The sequence below is a fragment of the Odocoileus virginianus genome, chromosome 3 (assembly GCF_023699985.2).
Source record: "Odocoileus virginianus isolate 20LAN1187 ecotype Illinois chromosome 3, Ovbor_1.2, whole genome shotgun sequence".
Classification (NCBI taxonomy): domain Eukaryota; kingdom Metazoa; phylum Chordata; class Mammalia; order Artiodactyla; family Cervidae; genus Odocoileus; species Odocoileus virginianus.
This window is the reverse complement of record NC_069676.1, coordinates 4,908,123-4,932,641: the sequence shown is the minus strand read 5'-3', so window position 1 is coordinate 4,932,641 and position 24,519 is coordinate 4,908,123. Positions and strand designations below refer to the sequence as shown.

Sequence of the window (24,519 nt, the reverse complement as noted above, 5' to 3'; positions counted from 1 at the left end):
CAATCCCAACAGTGGCATCAACCCCTACCTTAATACCAGTGATATTAACAACCCCAACCATTACCTCAATCCCACCTCGACACCAACCCCAGCTTTGACCCTATCCCATCACCCATCTGGACCCCATCCACACTCCCAAACCTTGGCGAAGCGCCTCATGTAGTGCCCCACAATCTGGGGGTCAGGACACTCGAGTTTCTTGATGATCTCAAAGCTCTGATTGAGCTGGGAGAAGACATCCACCACGGAGCAGGAGAACAAGGCATGCTCTGAAGTCTGCTGGAACTGCATCGGAAGGGAGGATGGAGGGAGGAGAGAGGTTAGAACCAGACAGTCCCTGGAGTCCAACCTTCCTGCTTTCCACAGGGAGAGCCAGAATGCCCTGGGATGACAGTGAGATGGATAGTGGGCAAGGTGAACTCAGAGCCAAGACTTAGAGGTGGATGCAGGGGGAGGGGTCAGGCTTGATAAACTCTCATTCATTTGATAGAGGAACAAAAGACCCATCAACACTGTGAGCAAGACAAAGATGGACATGTTTTCCAGAGACTGGCCTCATCCCAAGGGCAGTTTTGCCCCCGGATTGGATCTCAATGGACTCCAGAAGTAGTGAGGCCACTGTGGGCAGACTGGAAGCTTGGTGGTGGATCAGTTTTCTTACCCCATCCTTCTTGTCTCTCTCCAGGGCTCCATGCAAGAAATCTCGGGACACTTCCTCATTCTCGTCCAGCCACTGGATGACAAAGGGCTCAAACCACCTGGAGTGGAGAGCCAAGATGGGGCCCTACCATCTCTTGCCTCCCTAATCCTCTGCTCAGACTCACCTATGGCCTGGGTGGCCATTCCCCAGCCCCCTCCTACTTCACTCTTGAAATGGACTGAATGACCATTGTCCAAGCAAGGCCCAGACATGTGGGATCCTGGTGGATAAACTGCCTTTGGGCAAGTAGGTTTATTCTCTGAGATCCTGATAGAGCACACAGTAGGTCCTGGTAAATGGTGACCATCCCACTCTCCAACACAGCCCGAGTCAAATGTCCTGAGTTCAAATCCTGGCTCTGTCACTAATTGGACATCACCTTGGGCAAATCCTTCAGTATTTTATCCTCTATTTCTTAATCCAAAAAGTAGAAATGACAAGAGTCCTGTCTCATAGAATTGGTGAAAGGATTAAAGGACAAAGGACAAGTGGGACTGTTCAGCATGGTTCCTGGATCTTCTGATCATTAATTGTCTGGCTAGAGAAGTCCATAGTTCAACAGCTAAGAATGGAGAACACTGGGATTGTACCCCACCTGTGCCCTCCTGATGCCCAGGAAGATCTGAGGTCAACTCTCCCGCCCAGGACCTCAGTCTAGCTATCTGATGCCCAGGGAACTCGGAGGAGGTCGACTCTCCCATCTGGGACCTCAGTCTAGCTGTCAGCACTACAGTTCTGGCTTGGGCTCAGGACAGGGGACTTACGCAGGATACTCGGGCACTCGGTCCTTAAAGGCAGGCAGCTCAGCCACATACTCATTGTAGAGCCATTTGACCTTGAAGTGGAGGTTCATGTAGTCGGCACTCTTGCACAGGCGGTGCTTATCATGCTCTGGTGGGGAAAGCAAGGAGGCAACTTAGCCAGAGGTGTCTACCACTCTCTGCCTTGGCAGTGCCCACTCTGGCCATCACTGAAGTCTGACCTCCAATATGAGGGGCCAGGGAACTCAAAACCTTAGGGGGGACACTGAGGCCCAGCTAACTGCTGTTTCCAGGCTGGGAGGTGTGGGGGTTGGGGGGCACTCACCCTCCATTGCATACTTCATATCCTGAGCAAACAGATTCCACATCACTTCAGCGCTGATTTTACCCACGTTCAATTCCTGGGGAAACCTAGTGAAGATCATAAAAGTATGAAACCTTGGCAGACAGAAGCCAGATGGCACAGGCTGCTTTGGACTTCCCAGCCCCAGAGGGCAGTGTGGGACAGGCAAGGAGTCTGGATTCAAGTTCACTCATAGCCACTGACTTGCTAAGTGATTCTGTACTGAGGCCTGCTTCTCTCTGAGCCTCCACCTACCCATCCCTCATTCATTCATTACCCCACTCATCCATCTACCTAGCCATCCATTCACCCACCCATCTGTCTATTCACCCATCCCCCCATCTCACCATCCATCTATTCCTTCATTCATTCCTTTACTCACCCAACCATCCGTCCACCTATTACAATCTATTCATCCATCCACCTATTAATCCATCTGTTAATCCATCCAGCCATCTGTCTATCCATCCATCTATTCATTCACCCATCCATTCATCCACCTGTTTATATATCCATCTATTCATCTATCCATCTCCATTCACCTGTCCAAACATCCCTTCATCCATCCACCCTTTGGTCCATTCATCCAAAATCCCTTATCTTAACTTAATATTTAAGTAACCAAGAGATGCTGGTACTCCAGAGTCAGGAGTCCTTCTAGCATTCACCATAGGGAGCAAGAAAACACAATAGCTCACTCAGTTAACACAGATGAAAATTCTACAGACATGTAAAGCCACAAACCAAAACTGTGCGCACATTCATACATAATTACCCAATTCACATCACATATTAAAGTGCATGACTATACACAAATAACAATTAAACCCACAGACCACAACTATACACAAAATTATATTCACACATGTAAGAGAAATGCAATGTACATGCAAAAGATTTAATACAGTATCTAACACCCAGAGAATACTCAAGCAACACTACTCTTATTTATGAATCTACAGACATAAAATTATATCTACATGTACACACTGTTACACGCATCAGCGCATAGAAAACACGTCTGACTAGACCAGTGGTTGTGTACATACGCACCATTCTGTTTGCAAATTATGCTGTATTTCATCCATGCACAACTACATGCACAGTTGCCCCCATATACACATTTCATATATAATTAGATAGGGCTGCCTTTACACACAAGACACAAAATTGTGACACATGTTCACGACGACCTCCAGATAATTAATTACACAGACGCAAAACTCACTGGTTGAGGCAAGGAGTGTACGAATTTTTGTCTTCCTCAATGATGGACACTATGAGAGTGATCAGCTTGGACCAGAAGTCGAGGTTCTTGATGCTGGGGCCCTGTTCCTCCGGGGGAACTTCCCCTTTCTTGGCCTAGAAAGACAGTGGGGATGTTGGTCACAAAGGGTTCAGGGGTAGGGAGCTCAGACAGTTCATTATTGAGGGGCAGGAGGTTAGAGAGGAAGGGCCCTATTGACACGTGTATGATTCAGGTGAGAGGTCTTCTTGAAAAGGAATTAAACTCATGTAAACAGGCCTCAAGGGTCATGAGTGTGAGCAAACTCTGGAAGATAGTGGAGGACAGGGAAGCCTGGCGTGCAGCAGTCCATGGGGTCGAAAACAGGCAAACACGACTTAGCGACTGAACAACAACAGCAGGCCCCCAGAGAGCTCATGTCCACACAGCTCACGAAGCTTAATTAGACTCATAAAAATAAGTGGAACTGAATTTAGCTGAACAAGCTCAAGCCCACTAAACCAAACAGAATCGAAATAAATGCAAATCAGAACCGCTTAGCTTAACAGATGGCAGTTCTCAGAGTTAACTCAGTGGAATGGGGCCAATTACACTGAATGAACAGAATTAAACTTAACAGGATTGAATTAAACTCAGATGAATCCAATTGGATTGAACCTAACCAATGTGCCCAAGATCAACATCAATCTAAATCAGAACAATGGAAATACATCAACTTGAACTCCATCCAACCTAAAGTAATCTAATTCAATTCAACCCAAGTCAACCCAGTCCAACTTCACCTACTTATCTCAGCCTAACACACTCAGGCCAACTCAATCCAACTCTGGTCAACCAATGGAAACGAGAATATTAGTAGTTAAACTCAACTGAAATAAGTCCGACTCAACTATACCTAATCCAACAGCCAAGCTCATCCTAACTCAAGCCAATTCAACCCAGTCAAGAACAATTTCAAATAAACTAAACAGAAATGAATAAGTTTTTACTCAACTCAGTCCAACTTGGTGATGCTCACCTAATTAGCCTAGAGCAATTTTAACTTAAGTCAAGTGAATAGAAATAAACAGATCTAAACTGATTATATTAATAGTTGAAGTAAACCCAACCCAGTTAAGAGCAACTTGATTTCAACTCAAGTCACCTGAATGTAAATGAACAGAATAAAAGAAAATTGAGCTGAATTCAGCTTATGTGTTATCTCATATCAGAAGCCCAACCTGATACAAGGGCTCAGCTCCCACAGCCTCTTGTGATTCCTCCATCCCAGTGCTAATGACTATGGTTGTAAATTTCCAGTTTACACATTTTCCTCCCAATAGAATATAAGCTCCTTGAAACCTCATTGACAATCCTGAGATATTATATGTGTAAACAATGTATTGAAAGACCTCAAATAAATAAATAAATACTCAAATAAATTGAGTTCAAGACTGAACTGAAGAAATTCAATTCAACTCAACATTTATTGCACAGGGACTCTATTGCAGGCACATTGTACTATGCCAGACTTAACTAAGTTTGTACTCAGACGCTTCAGTCATGTTGGGTTCTTTGTGATCCCATGGTCTGTAGCCTGCCAGGCTCCTCTGTCCATGGGATTTCCCAGGCGAGAATCCCAGAGTGGTTTGCCATTTCCTCCTCCAGGGGATCTTCCCACCCCAGGGTTTGAACCTTTGACTCCTGTGGCTCCTGCATTGGCATGCAGATTCTTTACCACTGAGCCGCCTGGGAAGCTCCTAAAACCAAGCTGATTGAGCTCCTACTGTGTTCCAGATGCTAAGTACTTAGCTATACTTGATCGAAAGCTTGCAGCTCATTGAATTTCCTCCTCAATCCTGAGGTATGGGTTTATGACTCCATTTTACAGGGGAATATATGGAGGTTGAGAAGAGTTAAATCACTTGGGAAGTGAGACTCAGACCAGGGTCTAGGTGGAGCCCCGGGGGCCCCTCTGCCTCATCTGGGGTCCTCACCGGGTCAGTCTGGTACTCTCGACTGTAGAGTTCATGACAGTTGTTGAAGATGTACTCGTAAGTAGAGTTGAGGCAGGCTTTCACACAGTCCTTCACCACCTGGCTGGCTCGGGGTGGGCTCTGGAGTTCTTGTACCTGGACGGAGGAAAGGAGAAGGGCATGGCTGTGCAAAATTGGGACAGGAGATACCCAGAAAGTGGCTACAGGTGGATCTGTGTTCAAAAAATGATGTAGCAATACGAAAGCACAGGGTCACTGAGAAAGGGCCCTGCTTTCCAGACGAAATGTTCCTTGTTTAGGACCTAAGACTTCTGGAGTATCCTCCTCGGAGAGCTGATGGAACTAGGTCCCCTCACCTACCTTCATCCGAAAGAAGGTGATGCTGGTGAGAAGGTCCACAGTGGATTTGAGGTCCTGGAGTCTCTCTGGACTGCTGGCTGGGAAGTTATTCTATGGAAGGGAGGTGGGGTTATGGAAGAAGGCTAGAGGTTGGTGGGAGATTATGTTTTAGGGAAGACACAAGAGCCTCCAAGTTTCAAGAGGTGTGTCAGGGGCAACTGAGAACATCTTGAAGTAACTGGGGGTATCTTCTTGGATGCACTAAACGTGTTGAGCAGGTGCTGCCCACAAATGTATACATGTGTTGGAGGAACACATTCCACATGCTAAGATGGGTCCTCCTATATGCATGCTTGCTGGCAGCAGTCCCCTTCAGGCACACACATGCATGTGGTGAGTGAATCATCGTACGTGCACTTCTCACCCGATACATGGAGAGGTCGATCCGCAGGGAGTTATGTAGCTGGTCCAGGAGCTTCACAAAGCGCTCTTTCTGAGGAGGTAGAGGTGGAGGAGGAGGGTGGGCGAAAGCAGGGACTTGGGGATCAAGCGTGCCAGCCAAAGCTGGCTAACATATTGGCTAAGTGGTTGCTATATACTAGCACACCCCATGCACTGTTGAACTGACCCTCGTAACATCCATTTCCATTCAACACAGGGGCGATATTAGGCTCAGAGAGGGGAACTGGATGGTGCACAGTCACACAGTGAGTGAGGCCCAGACTGGGGATCTGGGAGGCACGTGAGGTCTGACCAGCACAGGGTCGGCTCTCCCTTATCTCTAGGTCTCTGCTCCCGGAACTGACCCCAAAGTTGGAGGCGGCGAAGCGGTCGGAGGCAGACACGTTGGTGGAGGCGGTGGTGTGAGCATAATAGGCGTTGATGTTGGCAAGCAGGGTGCTCATGACGGCAGGCACCCCGGGACACATGTATTTGGAAGAGAGGCAGGCAAAGTGGCTGGTAGGAGGGAATGGGAAGCACTGGGTCTGGTGTCCAGGCCCCAGTGTGCCTCTAAGACACCATCCCCTCAAACCATCCCCTTACTCCCTGCTTGATTCTGCCCTCTGAGTTTCTGTCTCTTCTCTGAATTGTCCTATCTCTGCCTCTATCTCCAGCTCTCATCCTTGTCACTCTAGTTTCCACCAATGACACTTCGCTAGCCTCCAGGAAAATTACAGAACCCCGACCACACTCATCTCTCTCTGGATTCCCCTCCCAAGAGCCCCTTCCACCCCAGATCTGCCAGTATCCTCTTGGTAGCTACCCCTCCCCCCGTTTCCTGCACCTCATGTCCACCTCAGCCTGCAGCCTTACGTCATGGCTTGGTAGATGGACTCGACGCCATAGCGCATGGCAAATTCATCTACAATCTCCTGGGCTGTCTCATCATAGTAAACTTTCCAGGCGTCGTCACCCTTGGCATCTGGGATCTTCACGACCCCATTGTTCTGCACATCTGTCACGAAGTGGAACAGGTTCTGCCACCACAAGGGAGAAGGTGTCATCGAGAGTATAAGGGGACACAAAGGGTCAGAGACCCCAGGTAGAAGGTAGCTTAGCTCATTCACTGATCTGTTTACTCACTAATTCATTCATCTCTTTGGTTCATCCACCACCCATCCATCCATCCAACTACCCCAAATTTCAGTTATCCCTCATCCATCCTTCCAACAGTTCAACTACACACCCATCCCTCTGTACGTCTGTTCATCCACCCATCTACCCACCTATCCATCTCGCTATCCATCTAGTCATTTACCCATCAATACAGCTACCCCCAAACCCACCTGTTCACTTATCCACTGTTTCAGTAATTCAACCACACATCCATCCATCCCATACATTTACCCACAACTTCACTGTCCATCCAATAATTCATCCTTCCACCCATCAACTGTCAATCCACCCATCTATCACCCACCTGTCTGTGCATCTACACACCCACCCACCTACTCTGAAACTCTCCCATCCACACATCTATACTTCCAGTAGTTGAACCACACATCCATCCACCCACCCTTCCTTCCACCCATTCACCTATCCACTCACCTACCTACCCACCATTCCAACAACCCCCAAATTCTCCTATCTACTCAAACTTCCCTCTAACTAATTCAGCCACACACCCATCTATCCCGTCTAACTACCCACAGCTTAATCTTTCCATTTAATAATTTATCAACCCATTCAACCATCCATCACCCATCTATCCAACCCATCAATTTATTCATCCATCCATCTTTCCATCCATCATCTATCTGTCCATCCATCTACTCGCACATCTGTCTATCCAACTACCCCCAATTCACCAATTCAACTCATCTGTACTTCCAACAATTCAACCATACATCCATCCACCGATCTTTTCATCTTTTCACACACTTTTTATCCACTCAGCACTCCTTCATCCATTCAATCAACAAACTGAGTTCTCTCCAGGAACCCCCAGGCAGTTAGAAGAGACAAACCTTGGCACAAAGAACCTAACTGTGAGTGTTCAGGGCTGAGACAGACGGAAGACCTGGGGTTTGCTGGTGGGAGTCCATTCCCCTTCCCAGAGGAGGGGGCCCTGAAGATGGAACTTGATTGGTGGGGAGGAGTTTTCTGAGCAGAAAGAATGGCATGGGGGATAGTCTCAGTGGCCCAGAGGAGTGTGGATGGTGTGGTCAGAAAGAGGAAGAAGCAGCTGGGGCAGAAAGGAATGGTGAGTGGAGGGAATGTGGGCGATGAGGGTGAACTCATGGCAAGGTGGAGCAGTGGGCCTCACCTCGTGCAAACAGGTGTACTGGACGTGGTATGGAGCCACCTTCTCTTCACCTTTGATCTCCACACTGATGTGTAGCCGGATGGCGCCTGACACAGCAGATTTGTCAGTCCTCTTGTCTGCAGAGCAGAAATGACGGCAGTGTCAGAACTTCCCAACATGGCCCCGGGCTATTTTCACATATGCATACCTGCAGGCCTCCCAGACTCCTTGATAAGGCCTAGGAGTTTCTCCTTAGATTGTCTCTCTAGACTTGTGTCTCTCCCATTGGGCTAGAATTCTTAAGCCCTGTGTATGCCTTCTAACTAGGATCCCAGATCTTGCTTCCTCTCCCAAATTAAATGCCTTGGTCTGCATCTCCTTCTTTATACTCAAAGCCTTGCTTCTTCCCGAGGCTGAGCTCTCAGACTCTGTGTTCCTCATCAGATCAAGCTCCCCAGAATCTACTTGACTGATCCTCTTAGACAGGATTCCTGGGTCTGTGCCTCTTTGCTCAGACTAGTATCCTCAGGTCTTGCTTCCTGCCTCCCCCATCAGAATGGGAGATCTAGATTTCCTCTAACCAAACTAAGAAGTTCCGAGACTCTGCTCACCCCTCTCAGACTGGGGTTCTTCCTCTGCCCTTGGTTTGGGCTCACAGATCCTACTCATCTTCTTGGAGTTCTTGGGTCTACAGCTCCCGCTCTCAGATTAGGAATCCCCAAATCTACCTCTTCCCTCTTCCCTTATGCTGGATTCTCAAAGTTCAGTTCCCCTTCTTAGTTTAGATGCTTGGCTCTGTGCCTCTCTCCTTGCACTAGGATCCTCTGGTCTTGTTTCTGCCTCCCACATCAGAATGGGATATGGAGATTCTGTCCCTCTCTCACTCTCCCAAACTGAACTAACAGATGCCTAGGTTCTGCTCACGCTCTTAGCCTGGGTGCTTCCTGCTCCCATCAGACTGGGCTCACAGACTCTGCCTCCTCCTTCATTAGACTGGGCTCCTAGACTAACTGCTCCAGACACTGTCTCTTCCCTCCAGCTGGGCTCCCCACTTTGGCTGGCTCTCTGGGACTCCCTCCCCCTCCCCGCCCCCCCACCGATCCCCACCCTTGCTCACCCAGGTTGTACCACACGTCCATCTCGCCACTGAGTGTCCGCACCTCGATGATCGTCTGACCCAGGAAATCATCGGATTCCCTCTTGAACCGCTGCTTCACGCGAGATTTGATATCGTCGTCCTCATCCCAGACGCGCACCTTGATTCGGTCTGAGGAGTTGTGGCATTCACTGCAGAGAGGAGGAGGAGGTCGGGGCAGGGCTCTTGAAGCCCGCTGACCCTCCACCCCTGCCGCCTTCAGCTGCCCCAACAGGAAGCTCCGTATGGGGGCCCCCAGCCCGACACTTACAAGTGAAAGTTCTCCTCCCACACTGGGTTCAGGTTTCCATAGATGGTTTTTGTCCGTTTCTTGGTCTTCCCAACCTGGACGGTGACATAGGGGTCACTGGATCCCGTCTTGTCCTTTGCCTGCAAACCCTGGGCGCAGACCACTGGAAGACACAAAAAACAAATATAAATGTGGGCTCCAGGAGTAGGCAGGCCAAGAACAGTCACTCCCACGGGCTCCACAGGGAACCCCTGTGACCAATACTGAGGGCTTTGCCCTGGCCACTAAAGCTGTAAGCATACCCACTGCGCATGTGCCACGTGCTCGCGCTTTAACAACCCGGGGAAACCTCACCCAATGAAGGAGGCGAAGGTGCCCCAGGGTCAGCCCTGGGGCGGGTCACTCTCGGGCGTATGCTCTACACTGCCCCCATAAAGTCCCCAGGATTGAGCCGCCAGTTGCCCACAGTATGACCTGACTGGCATCCTCCTCTGAGCTTCTTACCTCCCTGCTCGCAAATTCAGGGAGGGTCTGAAAGTCCTGCTTAACTGCTTGTTTCAGTCCTTCCTACTAGCATCTCCCACTCCATCCAAGTCTCCATCTCCTACTGAGACTTTCTGGGACAACATCACGGATACCCACCTGCCCAGAAATCCTCATCTTGTCATCTGTTTCCCGGGAAATCTCAAGGATGATGAGGAACGGATAAACACTACAAGGCCCTAGCCCTGGGAAGGACCTCTCAGGTCTGGGAGCTCAGTACTGTCGCCTAGTGGTTGCAGATGTCCACTACATCCACTACATCGCTTGCTAGATGGCACCCTGCGCGCATGCTAAATCGCTTGTCGTGTCTGACTGCGACCCTATGGACTGTAGCCCTCCAGGACTGTAGCCCTACATCGCCTCTGTCCATGGGATTCTCCAGGCAAGAATACTGGAGTGGGTTGCCATGCCCTCCTCTTAGGCGGTCTTCCCGATCCAGGAATCAAACTTGCATCCCTTGTCTCCTGCATTGACGGGCAGGTTCTTTACCACCAGAGCCACCTTGTAGGACTTATTCCCTCCTGGTGTCACTTCCCAATACTCCTGGGGGCTTCCTGGGTTCACCTCCCAGGTAAACTGCTTGCCCTCATCTCTTCTTCAGGTCTGGTTCTAGGGTCTACCAACCGAGATACACCTGGATAGTTTCATGCACACACGTTTGGAGACATATACGCCCAACTGTGGGCGCAAACGCATACACACACAGCCATGAGAAAATCACGGAAACCCTCAGATATGTATAGCAAAGGGAAGGAAGGAGCGTGGGAGGGAGCACAGGAGGCTAAGATGGGACCCCGTGGCAGCCCCTCCCCCGCTCCGCAGCCTCACCAGTGATGCTGATCTTGGCCGACCACTTGGATGTTCCATCCAGCACGCTCTGCTTGACCGCCTTCATCTGCTGCGTGTGCGCAGTCTTGGTCACCGCGAAGATCTCCTGGATGAGCTCGAAGATCTCGGGCTTGTTGCGCTCCCGGATCTTCATGCGGTCCTTGAGCACCATGATGATGTTCTGCGTCCTGTCCTCCGCCCCGTGCTTGGAGCTCTTCTCCGCCGCCCCTGCGGACAGGCGCGGACAGGCGTCTCCTTACACAGTGCACCCCCTCCCAGAAGCGACAGCCCCGATTCTCACTCCAGGGCTTCCTCGTCCGCTGCCACGGATACGGGGCTCAGGTGAGTCACCGCCCCCAGACTAGAGATACCAGTGCGTGCTCGGTTGTGTCCGACTCTTTGAGACCATATGAACTGTAGCCCGCCAGGCTCCTCTCATGGGATTTTCCAGGCAAGAATACTGGAGTGGGTGGCAACCCACATTTTCCTTCTCCAGCGGATCTTCCAGACACAGGGATCAAATCCGAGTCTCCTGCATTGGCAGGCGGATTTTTTTTTTTTTTTTTTTTTACCACTGAGCTACTTGGGAAGCACTAGAGATAGCAGAGCTCCTACCAGCTCTCTGAATCCTCCCCCAAACAGGCCTTTCCCCCTCAAGTTCCCACCTCCTGTCTTAGCCCCTCCTGTCCGTGAGTCCCCTCCTGCTGACCCCAGCCCTCGCCAAGTCTCTCCCCTTCTCTGACTCCTCTGCCCAACTTGAGTGAGTCCTCTCTGACCTTTGAATTAACCCTAACCATAATCCATTTTTTTCCCGTGGAAACCTTCTACCTCCCATTAAGTCCGGCTCCTTGTACAGTTTATTCGCTTCCCAGGTGGCCCTAGTGGTAAAGAACCCGCCTGTCAAAGCAGGAGACTTAAAAGACGCGGGTTTGATCCTTGGAGAAGGGCATGGCAGCCTACTCCAGTATTCTTACCTGGAGAATCTTCATGGACAGAGGAACCTGGCGGGTTGCAGTTCGTGGGGTCGCAGAGTCGGACAGAACTGAGCACGCACGCGCATCCTTCCATAAAGTACAGTTTAGCTCCTCCCTGAGTCCTGCCCCACCCCGCTAGGACCTCCCGCCCATCTCCCTTCCCAATACTCCCCAACACCACCCAGTAGCCTGGCTCCGCCCCGCCCCGCCCCCTCGCCAGAGCCCCGCCCCAGCATGAACAGTCCCTCCCCTGGGTCTCCGCTCCGCCCGCGTCCAGCACTCACGCTGCAGACAGTCCGCGTTGAGCAGGTCCTGGCACTTCTCGTGGCACTTGACACCGCACTCGGTACAGCGCATTCCCTGCCGCGCGATGCCCCACAGCAGCCCCTCACACTCGTAGCAGTAGGTGGGTGTGGTGGCCGTCCACACCTCGAAGTTGTGCGGCGTCGTGCATGAGATGGGGTAGATTAAGGCTTGCAGGGTCTTCTTGTAAACGTGATTTTTCTGCGGGAGAAGCGGGGCATGTGACATAGAGCCCTAACCTGGGGGCACTGGCTTCCCTTCCCCACCGCCCCTACTCCCGCCACCTCCACACTGTGGAATCCACGGTTCCAGTGCATAGACTATGCTGCTGTGTTGTCGAATTCTGTAAAGTGAGGAGTGCTTGTCTCTGCCACACCCCACTTTCTTTCTTCCAGGAGCCCCCAGCCCAGTCCACCCTCCAACCTGGGGAAAAGAGCCCCACGCACCAGCTCTTCGTTGTTCAAAGTGCTAGATGCCAAGGCCGAGGTGATGCCTGCTTTTCTGGACTGGACCAGGGACTGGAAACAGGGAAGTCACCAAGGGAGTCAGAAGGGACCGTTGGCACCCAGGGGTTATCACCGCAAGCAGAATCCACGGTTTGAGGCCACAGACCACCGATTCAGGTCACAGCAGTGAGAGCAAAGATGGCAAAAAAAAAAAAAATTGGGAAGTAACAGAAGCTCCAGGTTAGAAGAGACCCTAGAAGGGAAGCAGCTCCACATCTCTGACTCAACCATCCCTCACCCCCATGGACCAGGCTGGGGAACTACACTTGGCCATGGTCACCAGCCACAGAACAAAACCACCGGCCACAGCATTAACCAAAGTGGGGAGTCACCTGCTTTTTTCCCCACCGGTGAACTGTAGGACATGGCAAGGCTCCCTCCCCAGAACCCATGTGATGGGGGCCAGCTGGAAGATCCCAGTGCAGGGTGGGGGCCTGGGGAGGACATTCAAGGGCCTGGGTCGCCATCACTCACCATGGCCTGAAGTGTCCAGGCAGCACACAGAATAGAAATCAGATCACATTAGTCTCAGAGAATGCCTTGCCAGCCCCTAGCCCCAGGTCTGCCAAGAGCAGTTGTACAGGTTGAGCACTGCCTGAGGCAGGGCTTCCCTGCTGGGGGAGGGGAGGGCACAGGCGCTCACCAGGTCGCTCACGAGTGGGATTGGCTTCCTCTTGCGGATGTCCGGCATGCTATCAATGATGATGAGACCACCGCCAGGGCTGCAAGACACCCACGGACGTCAAGGGCCCAGGGAAATCCCCCTTCCTTCAGCAGACATCATCTTAGCCCTGGGGAGGATACCTGATCTCTCCAGGTATTAAGGGCTGAATTATGTCTCCTCAAAAGATACATTGAAGACCTAACCCTCAGTATCTCAGAATGGAAGCTTATTTGGAAACAGTCATTGCAGGAGTAATTAGTTCAGGCAAGACCATCCTGGAGTAGGATTCACTCCTAATCCAATATAAGTGATATCTTTATAAGAAAAGAGACACACAAGAAGACAGTGGTGTGATAATAGGGGCAGAGATTGGAGTGACTCGTTTACCACCCAAGGAATACCAGGGACTTTCAGCAACTAACTACCAGAAGCTAGAAAAGCAAGGGTTCTCCCCTACAGATGTCAGTATTACCCTTGCCAACACTTTGGTTTTGGAATTCTGGCCTCCAGGAACCACAAGAGAATAAATGCTGCTGTTTTAAGGGCCCCATTTGTGGCAGTTTGTTATGGCAGCCCTAAGAAACAAAGACACTGGGCCTCAACTTCCTGGTCTGAGGAATGGGGAGATGACGCAGTTGCCCACATTTAATGAAAATTTGAATTACGGCAAATCTAAATAAAAATGTATTTAAGAAATCAATGAAAATTTTATGCTCAAAATTGGAAATACATGTGCATATTTAAAGTCTATCCTGGAAGAAGGGATTTCAAAGTCCATGGGAAGGAGGAAACAGGAAATGGTATATGTGCTATTTCCTCTCTGCAGCTCTGGCATAGCTGGTGAATCGGAATGAGGGCTGTGGCAGATGCAGGACGGCGTGTCCAAATTCACTTGACAGAGAGGCACTCATCCCAAAGACAATTCAGGTGTGGTTACTCTCCTGAATGTTCCCATTGGCCAATGAGAGTGAGGCCTGCGGCCAATGACCCCAGACAAGCCCTGAGGTGCTATTCATGCACCAGCACTCCCTGAAGGATCAGACAGAGGCTTGGAGACATCTGAGCTATGTCTCTGCTTGGCTGCTTCCCCTGCCTGACCCTGCCTGTGAGGGAAGCACTCTTGAGAGAGCTTCCTGCATAAATCATGCACACAGGAGCCCCACTTTCAGACCCTGCTTCCAGGGCTCCCCACCTGGGACACTTGCCCACCTGGGAGTCACAGCTTCTGTCTCCCTGCCTCTGTTTACAAAGTATGTACAAGGGAAAGTAGTAACCCTCCAGCTGCCCTTTAAAATATTAGTGTAATTTACAAACATCTTTCGCATTCTCTAACCTCACTTAATCTCCCCAGGGATTAAGGGTTGAATTGTGTTGGAACGCACAAATGCTGAAAAAGCACCCTGGAAAATCAGTAACTTAAGAAACTAGACATGAAAAATGTTCCATGTAAGAACTAGTGTCATGAAACAGCCAGCAACTGTAGCAATAATCTGAGAGATGTAAAAGCAGAATTGAAGCAACAAATTCACTCCAAGGTTGCAGCTGTATCATGCAGAAAGTGGGCTTCTTCTTTACCTTACATTTTGTCTAGGGGGAAATGGTCTTGAATTATATGAGTGGCTTGGGCAAGACCTCTCTGGACTCAGTTTTCTCATTTGTAAAATAGGGGTAGTGGGCCCCCATGGGCTCCTGGTGAGGATCTGATGTGTTAATGTCTTTGGCTCATGCTGGTCGTGACTGTCTTACAGTGGCTACATTATTTCACTCATGCTCAATCTGTCTCCCATCTAAATGGAATCTCTCCCTGCTCTGGTTGGGCTGAGGCTATCCAGCCTCAAGCTCTGGATTCAAAACTTCCTCTTTCTCCCCACCAAGATCCATTACTCACCCGCCTTTGAACCACAGGGACTTGGACATTTCTCCTTCTCCCCGGGCCTGCAGGACAGATAGATTGAGTCACTGTGGTTGCCCCTTACCAGGTCAGCACAGGTACCACACCCACAACCATCTCCCCTTTGCACTGGGAGTCAGAAAGCCTGGGTCTTAGCCCTCACTGTGTATCCTTAGGGAGCTCACTGACTTTTCTGGGCCTCAGTTTATCCATCTGTAAAATGTAAAGAAAGGAGATGCTCTCTGCCACCAACTGCAGTGAACTTTAGTCCTCTTGTCTGTGAAAATGGAGGACTTTTTTGAGCATCATCTCAAGCAACAGCTCACGCTCTATAGTCCTGGAATTCTTAGAGGCTGGCTCAACATTCAAAAGATCCTATCATTTGATTATCTCACCTGATTATCTGATCTCATGCCCCAGGGCCTTTGCCTAAGCCGCACCACCTGACTGTATGCTTTCCCACCTTCATTCTCAACCAACCTCCATCTATCATTTAGGTCTCAGCATAGACCCAAAGTCAACACCTCCTACCATGCAACTAAAGGGTGGCATAATGGGGGAGGCGGGCAGGGCAGGGAGAGTGGTCTGGCACTTTCTCCTGAAAGTTAAGGCATTTTGAATATCACTTCACTTTAAGTATCACCTCTTTCCTGATTGCCAGATTAGCTTTATGCCCCTTCTATGAAACCCAGAGATCCCACTCATGTTTACTTTTTTCTTGGCATATTATTAGTTTCATTACAAGGGTAGCTGCTGCATTTTTCATTTAATTTGCTAACTTAGGGAAAGTTAGTCAATAGCCTTTTCACAGTATATTCTTTGCTACTCTTTGAATCTAGAGCCATGGGAATGTATAGTAAAAGAAAATTCTATTGCACAACTGATAAGAAATTTGACTTGAAACTTTTGCAGCTCTGATAATTGATGGTCTGAGACTTTGGGAGTCTGTTTAGGATCTCCTCCTCCTGCCAGCCTCACCCCAGTTTGGAAGGTCGCTGTGGATAATAACACTGCTCTATCCCCAGCCCAGAGAAGGCTGAATGAATAAAGCAGTGAATGAATGGATTCATTCCTGCTGCCCATTAGAACAGTCATCCTGACCCTGACAATTCTATTTTTCACCTAATTCCTTTTCCAATACGGATCAGACTTCAGACCTTTCCCTAATTCCAACACTGACACCCAGTGTGACCCCAAGAACTGACCTCTTCCCCTAACACCAAGTCTAACCCTGAACGCTAATGTTTGGCTGCTGCCCTAACCCTGACGTCCATTCGTATCTCTGACCTGTATCCCTGTCCATGAACCTGGCCCCTGAACTTGGCCATAGCCACACTCTCAGCTTAATTTCAGCCCCAGGTACTAGTTCGCCTCTCCCTCTTCCCCACTTAGAAATCCAAACCTGCCCTGGGGAGGTTGGACCAGGGCTTGGTGGAGCCAGCAGGTTGCCCCGGAGAGTAGGTAGGCAGGGGTAGGACCGGGTAGGACGAGTCAGATTGTGCAGGCGCTGAGCTGGGAATGGTGGGGCTGGAGCCAGGACAGGCGTGGGTGGGGCTAAGGAAGGGGCAAGTGGGTGGCATGGGCTCGTGTGGGCAGAGCCAGGGAAAGGACCACAGCAGTAGGGTGGGGCTTGGAAGGACTGGGGAAATGGGCGTGGCCAGCCTGGCAGGGGCGTGGCCAGCCTGGCCACGGGTGTGGGCGAGGCGTGGGCGTGGCCCGGCTGCCGCTGTCACTCACCTCCTGCAGCTGCAGCCGCACTTTGTTGAAGGCTCGCAGCCAGTTGGCCTTGGCTCTGGACACGGAGTCCTGACCCTCTTGGCCTTCCTCACCTTCTCGAGGCCTGAAACTGAGGCCGGGGGTTCGTGATGCTCCAGGGCCAGCACCCCCTCCACCCCCAATGTCTGATTGATGCTGGGCCCGCCATGGCCTCCCGGGCACTTCAGAGATACTGTGACCCACCCACGACCCTCCGACCACCCTCAGTTTCCCTCCCCACTTCCCACATGCCCATCTCCTCTCTGACACCTTCAGGCCCCCCTGTGTCCCCTTGCCACCTTCCTGGACCCTCTGCAACTTTGTAATCCTATCTGCCCAAGATTCTTCTGATGCCTTTGTGACCTCTCCAACCCTGGAAAGCCCTCCAGCCCCTCACAACCCCCAAGACTCCTTCATGACCCTGCTCGACCCACTCTGACCCCACTGAGCCCTTTCTGACCACCAAGACCCTCCTATCCCATCCTAGACCCATGACTCTGTGACTGCCCTCCTCCCCATTCCCCAGGTCTACACTGACCCTACCATGACACCACTGACCGTGTGACCTTGTGATACCCTCAACCCCTTCCCTCTACCTCTCCTCAGCCTTGGGGGCCTCAGGCTCCTGCTCAGATGCAGGCGCTTCCGCAGGCACGGCTGACTCGGGGGCCACCTTGGGTACGTCGGGGGCCTCACTGGGCATGGCTGGGGCCTTGTCCTCCTTCTCGGGGGCGGCAGGTGGAAGGCTGACACGCTTGAAGTCCCTGGGCTCGGCCACAGCCACCTCCTCTCGCATGGCGTAGCCTCGGATGTCATCCGGCACCTCCTCCTCCTCCTCCAGCTCCTCCTCGTCTTCAGGTAGCTCCTCCTCCTCCAGAAAGTCCTCCGGGTCCTCATCCAGCTCCTCATCCAGCTCCTCATCCAGCTCGTCCTCATCCTGGTCCCAGCGCGGCGAGTCCTTGTGGTAGCTGACCGAGCTGTGGCAGGAGTGGTAGGAGTCCCGGTCCCGCTCATCCTCCAGCTCAGAGCCCTGCAGACTCTGCTCATCCGGGTCGAAGTCCTCGCTCAGCTGCGAACTGCCTTGGCTCAGCTCCCCTGAGGAGGCGTAGCGGCTGCTGCCTGTGGGGCTGCAGGGCCAGGCCAGGGCTCAGGGGCTGGAGCACAGAGCTGCGGCCCGTCCCGGCCCTGGGCACACAGGTTCCCTCACGCAGTCATTCCCTGGGTTGGTCATTCCCTTTATTCCCAGCATTGGGGGAGCACCTCTGGGCACCCAGGAAACACAGCCATGAACCAAAGAGACAAGACAGCTGTCCTGAGGTCTCTGACTATCTTGGGGGTCAGGCAATAAAATCAGATTGATGACAACATCAGTGCCCTACTGTGCGCCTATCCAGGCACTGTGGAAGCTGGGGGGAAGCGTTCACCCACATATTGAAGACCCCGAATGAGTGTCCCTGCCACAGCCCCCTTGGAGACCTAGCGCTCCTGCAACAAACATAGTTGCCCCTGTCTCCTGATGTCTCCCCTACCCCCGCCTCAGCCTGGTCCTCCCCCTGTTGAGCCCCCTCCATTCATCAGGACTCCCTGCCTCCACTCTTTCCCCAGCTTCCACTCTCAGCTGATCCTTGGCCCCCTCAGCTCCACCTCAAAGACATATGTGTAATGCGTCCACTTCCTTGCATCCTGGGCCCCACTTTAGTCCAGGCTCTGCCATCTCCATTAGATGCTGTCTTACTAAATGTCCACTTCTCTCCTGGACATTAACATTTTCCATGAAAGCCACAAAGGGGTTTATCGGAATCATAAACCCAATCACAGACCTCCTCTGTTCCAAACTCTACCATAAAAGTAAAGTTAGCCACTCAGTCATGTCCAACTGTTTGCGACCCCATGGACTGTAGCCCACCAGGCTCCTCGGTCCATGGGATTCTCCAGGCAAGAATACTGGAGTGGGTTACCATTTCTTCCTCCTGGGGATCTTCCCAACCCAGGGACCGAACCCAGGCCTCCCGCATCGCAGGCAGATTCTCTAAAACCCCATGCCATGCTCTGCACTTTTGTGTGGCCCAGGCCCTCCAACCTCCCTACCCTCAGCTGCCTCCATCCTCCCTTCTCTCCCCCTGCTCCAGCCACACTGACCTCCTGACTGTCCCTCCAACACCCTAAACTGCTCCCACCTCTGGACCAGTGGTAAAGAATCTCTCTGCCAATGCAGGAGATGCAACAGACACAGATTCGAGCCCTGGGTCAGGAAGATCCCTTACAGAAGGAAATGGCAACCCACTCCAGTGTTCTGGCCCGGGAAATCCCATGGACAGAGGAGCCTGGCGGGCTACAGTTCATGGGGTGGCAAAAAGAGCAGAACGCAACTAAACAACTGGACCCTAGCACCTGCTCTGCCCCCCAGGAACATCCTTCCTTGCCTGCTTTATCTGGAAAATTCCTTTGGTGCCTACTGAAATAGCACTTCTTTGGGTGAGCTGAGTCTCCTTCAACCTCTAGTCAGGTTAGACCTACCCTCATCCACATTATATGCTCCTTATATGCACCCTGGATCACACTCAACATAACCAGGAAAAATATCTGCGTGAGGGCAGACACACAGGCCACCTCTCAGCCCCTTCTAACTGCTCATTCAGACACTTAATAAACAGCGTTCCTTGTCTTAAACACTTCCTCCCTCTCAGTGACTAGGATCCTCTTTCTCAACCAGCCCCTGGGATGCTGTAGGAATCAAAGAGGGGTTTCTCCCCCTCCCCCTTATCTGCTCAGCCCTGTGTGTGTTTGACTGCTTTTCATTGCCTGTCCTTGTAGGCAGCAAGGACGGGGGAGTCCTCAGGTATTACTGGGCTGGAACAGACTCCCAGCTCCCTCTGCTGGTGAATACTCCCAAAGCCCACTCCAGCACATTCCAGGTCACCAAGTGAGGAGTGCGCCTAGGACTAGGATCTCCACACAGGTCTGGAAATGCCCACCTGTGACACCAGGCGCTGTGTAAATCACTCCAGGCTGCAAGAAGGTGGGACCGATGGTCCCCAAGACTCCACCCCAGCTCTGACGCTCGGGAGCCAAGACAACTCTGATCCCAGATGCTTCTCCTGGATCCCATTGAGTTAGCCACCAAGAGCCTCCCTGTGTGATCTGGCCAAGTCTACCTTTAGCTGAGCTGTTTTCTCTGCCTGGAATTCTTCTCCTCAGACTCCTCATCTATCCTTCAAGGGCTAGCTCCCAGGCATCTTCCTCCAGGAAGCCCACCTTGCCCTTTCCCACCACCAGGGCGTCTAGCTGTGTCCCTCCTGTAAGCCAAGCCCTGACCTGCAGGATGGAATGTCTGTTCCTCTGGGGACATTCAGTGTCCACACTGGGCAGCAGGACCAGGGTGGCGTGGGATGGTGTCTTGAGTCACTGTCAGGCTGTTTCTGCCTGTGCACCCACTTTCTGCTGTGTGACCGGTTCATGGGGAGCAGGGACAGGGCTCCTCCTTTTCCATTCCCAGCCCCCATTCCATCCCAGGAATGCTCACACCAAACAGACTCTCCCTGGGACATACAGACACCCAGGGCCAGAGACGGACAAGACAAGCCCATGCACATGGAATGGGGGCTGGTCCAGGGCCAGCTCCATGCACACCCTGCTCTGAGACCCAGGGAACTCGCTCCTACTCTTTGAGCCTCAGTTTCCCTGTCTGTAAGATGGGCACTCTTCTGCTTTTTTCCTCCAAGAGAAGACGTTCCCACCTACTGAAAGAGCTCATATTTTCTTTATATTTGATATCTTACTCTCTTTCCAACTGTTTCCCATACATTGAAACTTTGTTGCAATAATTGCATGAGTCTGAGCCAGCTTGAATACGCAAGTGAATGATGCTTCACAAATGGCAGCGTTTGCAAAAATGGAAGGAGAGGCTGTTAGGGAGACAGGAATGCTTCTGAAGATATTTGGAATAAGGAAGTCACTAATACAAACAGAAAGGGATCTAATTCTTTGTTTTCAGGATGGCTCACACACAAAGGAGTTAAATGAAGGATGCTAGAGTAAATCCGGGCAAGACTAATTCTACTCCCTCTTATATCGCTAAGTGGTTTACCTTGAGTATGTCATTTCATTTCCTTGGACCTAAAAAATAAAGAGGCTGGACTAAATGCTCAATCTTATTTTCTCTTTTTTGAAGTCCAGGTGATTTACAAAGTTGCGTTAATTTCCGCTGTACAGCAAAGTGATTCCGTTATCCATATACATGCCTTTTATATTCTTTTTCATTATGGTTTATCAGAAGATATTGAATACAGTCCTCTGTGCTGTAGAGTAGGACCTTGTTATTTATTCATTCTCTATATAATGACTTACATCTGCTAAGCCAGACTCCCACCCCATCCCTCCCTCAAACCCCTCCCCTTTGGCAAACACAAGTTTCTTCTCTATGCCTGCAATTCTCTTTCTGTTTCATAGACAAGTTCATTTGTGTCATGTTTTAGATTTCACAGATAAGTGATATCATATATCAAATATTTGTCTTTCTCTTTCTGAGTTACTTCACTTCTTATGATAATCTCTAGTTGCATCCAAAAATGCTCTGGAAAAAGTTCCTTCTAACACATGTCATCTATAAACGATCTGCACTTTCTATGGTATATGCAAAACATAGGGAAGTTTAACATAAAACTTGTTTAAATACCTGCAAAAAAAATATTGTTCCGGATGATGCTAAAGAGTGAGTAGGGAGGATTTCCCTGGTGGTGCAGTGGCTAAGGCGGGAGACACAGGTTCGATCCCTGGTCTGGGAAGATTCCACATGGAGTGGAGCAATTAAGCCCCTGCGCCACAGCTGTTGAGCCCGGGCTCCAGAGCCCACACGCCGCAACTACTGAAGCCCTGGCACCTGCAGCCCGTGCTCTGTGACAAGGGAAACCAATGCAATGAGGAGCCAGAGCACAGCTGCAAGGGAGAAGCCCCTGCTCGCTGCAAACTAGAGAAAGCCTATGCAAAGCGACGGAGACCCAGCAAATCCAGAAATAAGAAAATCAGTAACAGTGAAAAAAAAAAAGACTGAGTAGGCAGCTTATCAAGGTTTTCAACTTATGTTTTACCCAAACTCTCTAGAGTGTTGTCCAGTAGAAATGTTTTCTGTCCACACTATCCAACATAGCAGCCACACGTTCATGGCTGTCAAGCACTTGAAAAGCTTCCAGTATGATGGAGGGACTGAAATTTTCTTTTACTTGTTATTTAAAATTTGGGCTTCCCTGGTGGCTCAGATGGTAAAGAAAGAATCCACCCGCAATGCGGGAGACCTGGGTTCAATCCCTGGGTCAGGAAGACTCCCTGGAGGAGGGCATGGCAACCTACTCCAGTATTCTTGCCTGGAGAATCCCCATGGACAGAGGTACCTGGCGGGCTACAGTCCATGGGGTCGCAGAGTCGGACATGACCTAGCACCAAAGCACAGTGCACAGCATTTAAAATTTAACTTTAAAAAGCCACTTGGGGCTGCCATGTTGGATGGCACAACTCTGAAAGCTCATTTACTTTGATGGCACAAAGAGAAACCATTTATGATTTCTTTTCTTACTGCACTCAAAATAAAGTGATTCTGAGGGTTTCTCCAGATCTCGGCCAGGATGTAAACACTTGTTTGCCTCATTAATGTTTTCGTCAAGAGTTGGAGAAGGCTTGCCATTCAGGAGGCTGCATGGCTATGTTTAATACCAGGTTTGCCCTGAATGTTTGAATTCAGGGTTTGCCCCTAAATTTTTTAATTGAGGGATAATTGCTTTACAGAATTTTGTTGCTTTCTTTCAAACATCAATATAAATCAGCCAGAATGTGGTCAACACAGAGGTGGTTCTAAGATTCTGCTGGGAGCAGAGAGAACGGACCATCTCCTTGGTGGATGTCCTTGCTGATGATGTAGAAAGAACACCACTTCCATCCAGCTGGGGGACCTTGGGAGGCTAACGTTGTGGGTTCCCAGGTATCTTTTTTAGGGCTGATAGGCAGTGTGGCATTGTGTCTGTGGTCATGGACTCAGAAGTCTGCCTAACAGGGTTTAAATTCTGGCTCAGTCACTTAATAGCTGTGTGATCTTAAGAAAGTCACTTCATCTCTCTGCTTCATTTTCCACAGCTACCCCGAGGCATGTGGGATCTCAGTTCCCCAACCAGGGATTGAACCTGCATCTCCTGCACTGCAAGGCGAATTCCTAACCACTGGACCACCAGGGAAGTCTCATTAAAAAAAAAAAAAAACCTAGCACTTAATAAGTGTAACCTAGCACTTAATAAGTGTTCAATTAACCAGCATTATTTTTCTTGCTTATAGACACGGCAGAACCAAGATCAAGATGAGGCAGGTGTGGCCGAGTCCTGCAAGTGCAGGTTCAGCTCCTGTTTTTACTTAAAACTGTGTATTTTCCTCAGCATGGATTTTTAGACAATTCACTGAAGTGTAACTTACATAAAAATTCACTCTTACGAAGACATATTTTGGTGAATTTTTGGTCATGGGCTATTTTGGTGTTCATTTTGATTTTTTAAAATATTGCATTGACATATTGATCTTGATGACTGAGTGTTTTGGCATCCTCTAAATTTTGTACTTGAGGCAACCTCAAGTGTACCACACTTGCCCCAGCCTAGTCCTGGACCCATGTTACAGGGTTTAGCTCCAACTCTGCTATATCAGAGTCTCACACAAATCGAAGGCCCTGGTGTATGTGTGAGCTGAGCCTAATATCTTATTTATTTACTTAGTTATATGTTCTATTTTTAATTTTCTTGGCCACATGCCATGAGACATTTGGGATCTTAGTTTGCTGACCAGGGATAGAACCCACAACGCCTGCATTAGAAGTGCAGAGTCCTAAATGCTAGACCACCAGGGAAGTCCCTGGTCTAATATCTTACAGAGATTTGAGGGGTCCTATTAAGAGAATTGGGCTTCCCAGGTGGTGCTAGTGGTAAGGAACTCGCCTGCCAATGCAGGACTTGTAAGAGATATGTGTTTGAACCCTGGGTCAGGAAGATCCTGGGCATGGCAACCCACTCCAGTCTTCTCGTCTGGAGAATCCCATGGACAGAGGAGCCTGGCGGGCTGTGGTCCATAAGGTCTCAAAGAGTCGGACACAAACTGAGGCAACTTAGCATGCACATTCATTAATAGAGGTATAGGTTCAACAAGAGAGGAGAGAACACTCAACATTTTCATCCTGCCCATCTTTAAATTAAGGAAATGTATTCTTTGGGGAGCAAACATTTTAGGAGAAGACCCATGACCACTAATTCACCAAGCCACTGCTTGCCACCCAGTGGGTTCACCACAAATATTTGTCCTTATGATGATTTACCAACTGTGTGACCTCAGGCAAGTGACTTCACCCCTCTGGGCCTTGATTTCCCATCTGTGAAATGGAGTCAATAACATCCCCAACCAGAGAATGAAATAAGATGATGAAGGAAAAATGTTGGCCCAGAGCTGGGCACCCAGTTAGCTCCGAATACTATTATTTGTGTTATTTACCCAACAATCACTACACAGCACTCTCAGGAACCGCCCAAAGTGCT

The 24,519-nt window shown here is 50.1% G+C and overlaps 1 protein-coding gene across 3 annotated transcripts in view; it reads right to left on the bottom strand.

Moving 5' to 3' along the window:
* The window catches only part of UNC13A (unc-13 homolog A), a 68,676-nt gene that overhangs the window by 22,242 nt on the left and 21,915 nt on the right, over positions 1-24,519 (bottom strand). For 2 of the 3 annotated variants that reach the window (XM_070462074.1, XM_020898807.2), the window contains exons 10-30: positions 17,557-18,087; positions 16,943-17,051; positions 15,203-15,249; positions 13,294-13,372; positions 13,125-13,130; positions 12,591-12,662; positions 12,126-12,345; positions 10,868-11,095; positions 9,518-9,659; positions 9,229-9,398; positions 8,133-8,248; positions 6,680-6,843; positions 6,172-6,322; positions 5,790-5,858; positions 5,387-5,476; positions 5,027-5,161; positions 3,033-3,166; positions 1,787-1,872; positions 1,465-1,591; positions 662-758; positions 142-285 (exon numbers count right to left, since the gene is read on the bottom strand). In XM_070462074.1, the coding sequence (XP_070318175.1) occupies positions 142-285; positions 662-758; positions 1,465-1,591; positions 1,787-1,872; positions 3,033-3,166; positions 5,027-5,161; positions 5,387-5,476; positions 5,790-5,858; positions 6,172-6,322; positions 6,680-6,843; positions 8,133-8,248; positions 9,229-9,398; positions 9,518-9,659; positions 10,868-11,095; positions 12,126-12,345; positions 12,591-12,662; positions 13,125-13,130; positions 13,294-13,372; positions 15,203-15,249; positions 16,943-17,051; positions 17,557-18,087 (2,917 nt within the window). The remainder of the gene's footprint in view (positions 1-141; positions 286-661; positions 759-1,464; positions 1,592-1,786; positions 1,873-3,032; positions 3,167-5,026; positions 5,162-5,386; positions 5,477-5,789; positions 5,859-6,171; positions 6,323-6,679; positions 6,844-8,132; positions 8,249-9,228; positions 9,399-9,517; positions 9,660-10,867; positions 11,096-12,125; positions 12,346-12,590; positions 12,663-13,124; positions 13,131-13,293; positions 13,373-15,202; positions 15,250-16,942; positions 17,052-17,556; positions 18,088-24,519) is intronic. The other variant, XM_070462080.1, reaches the window with a different exon arrangement.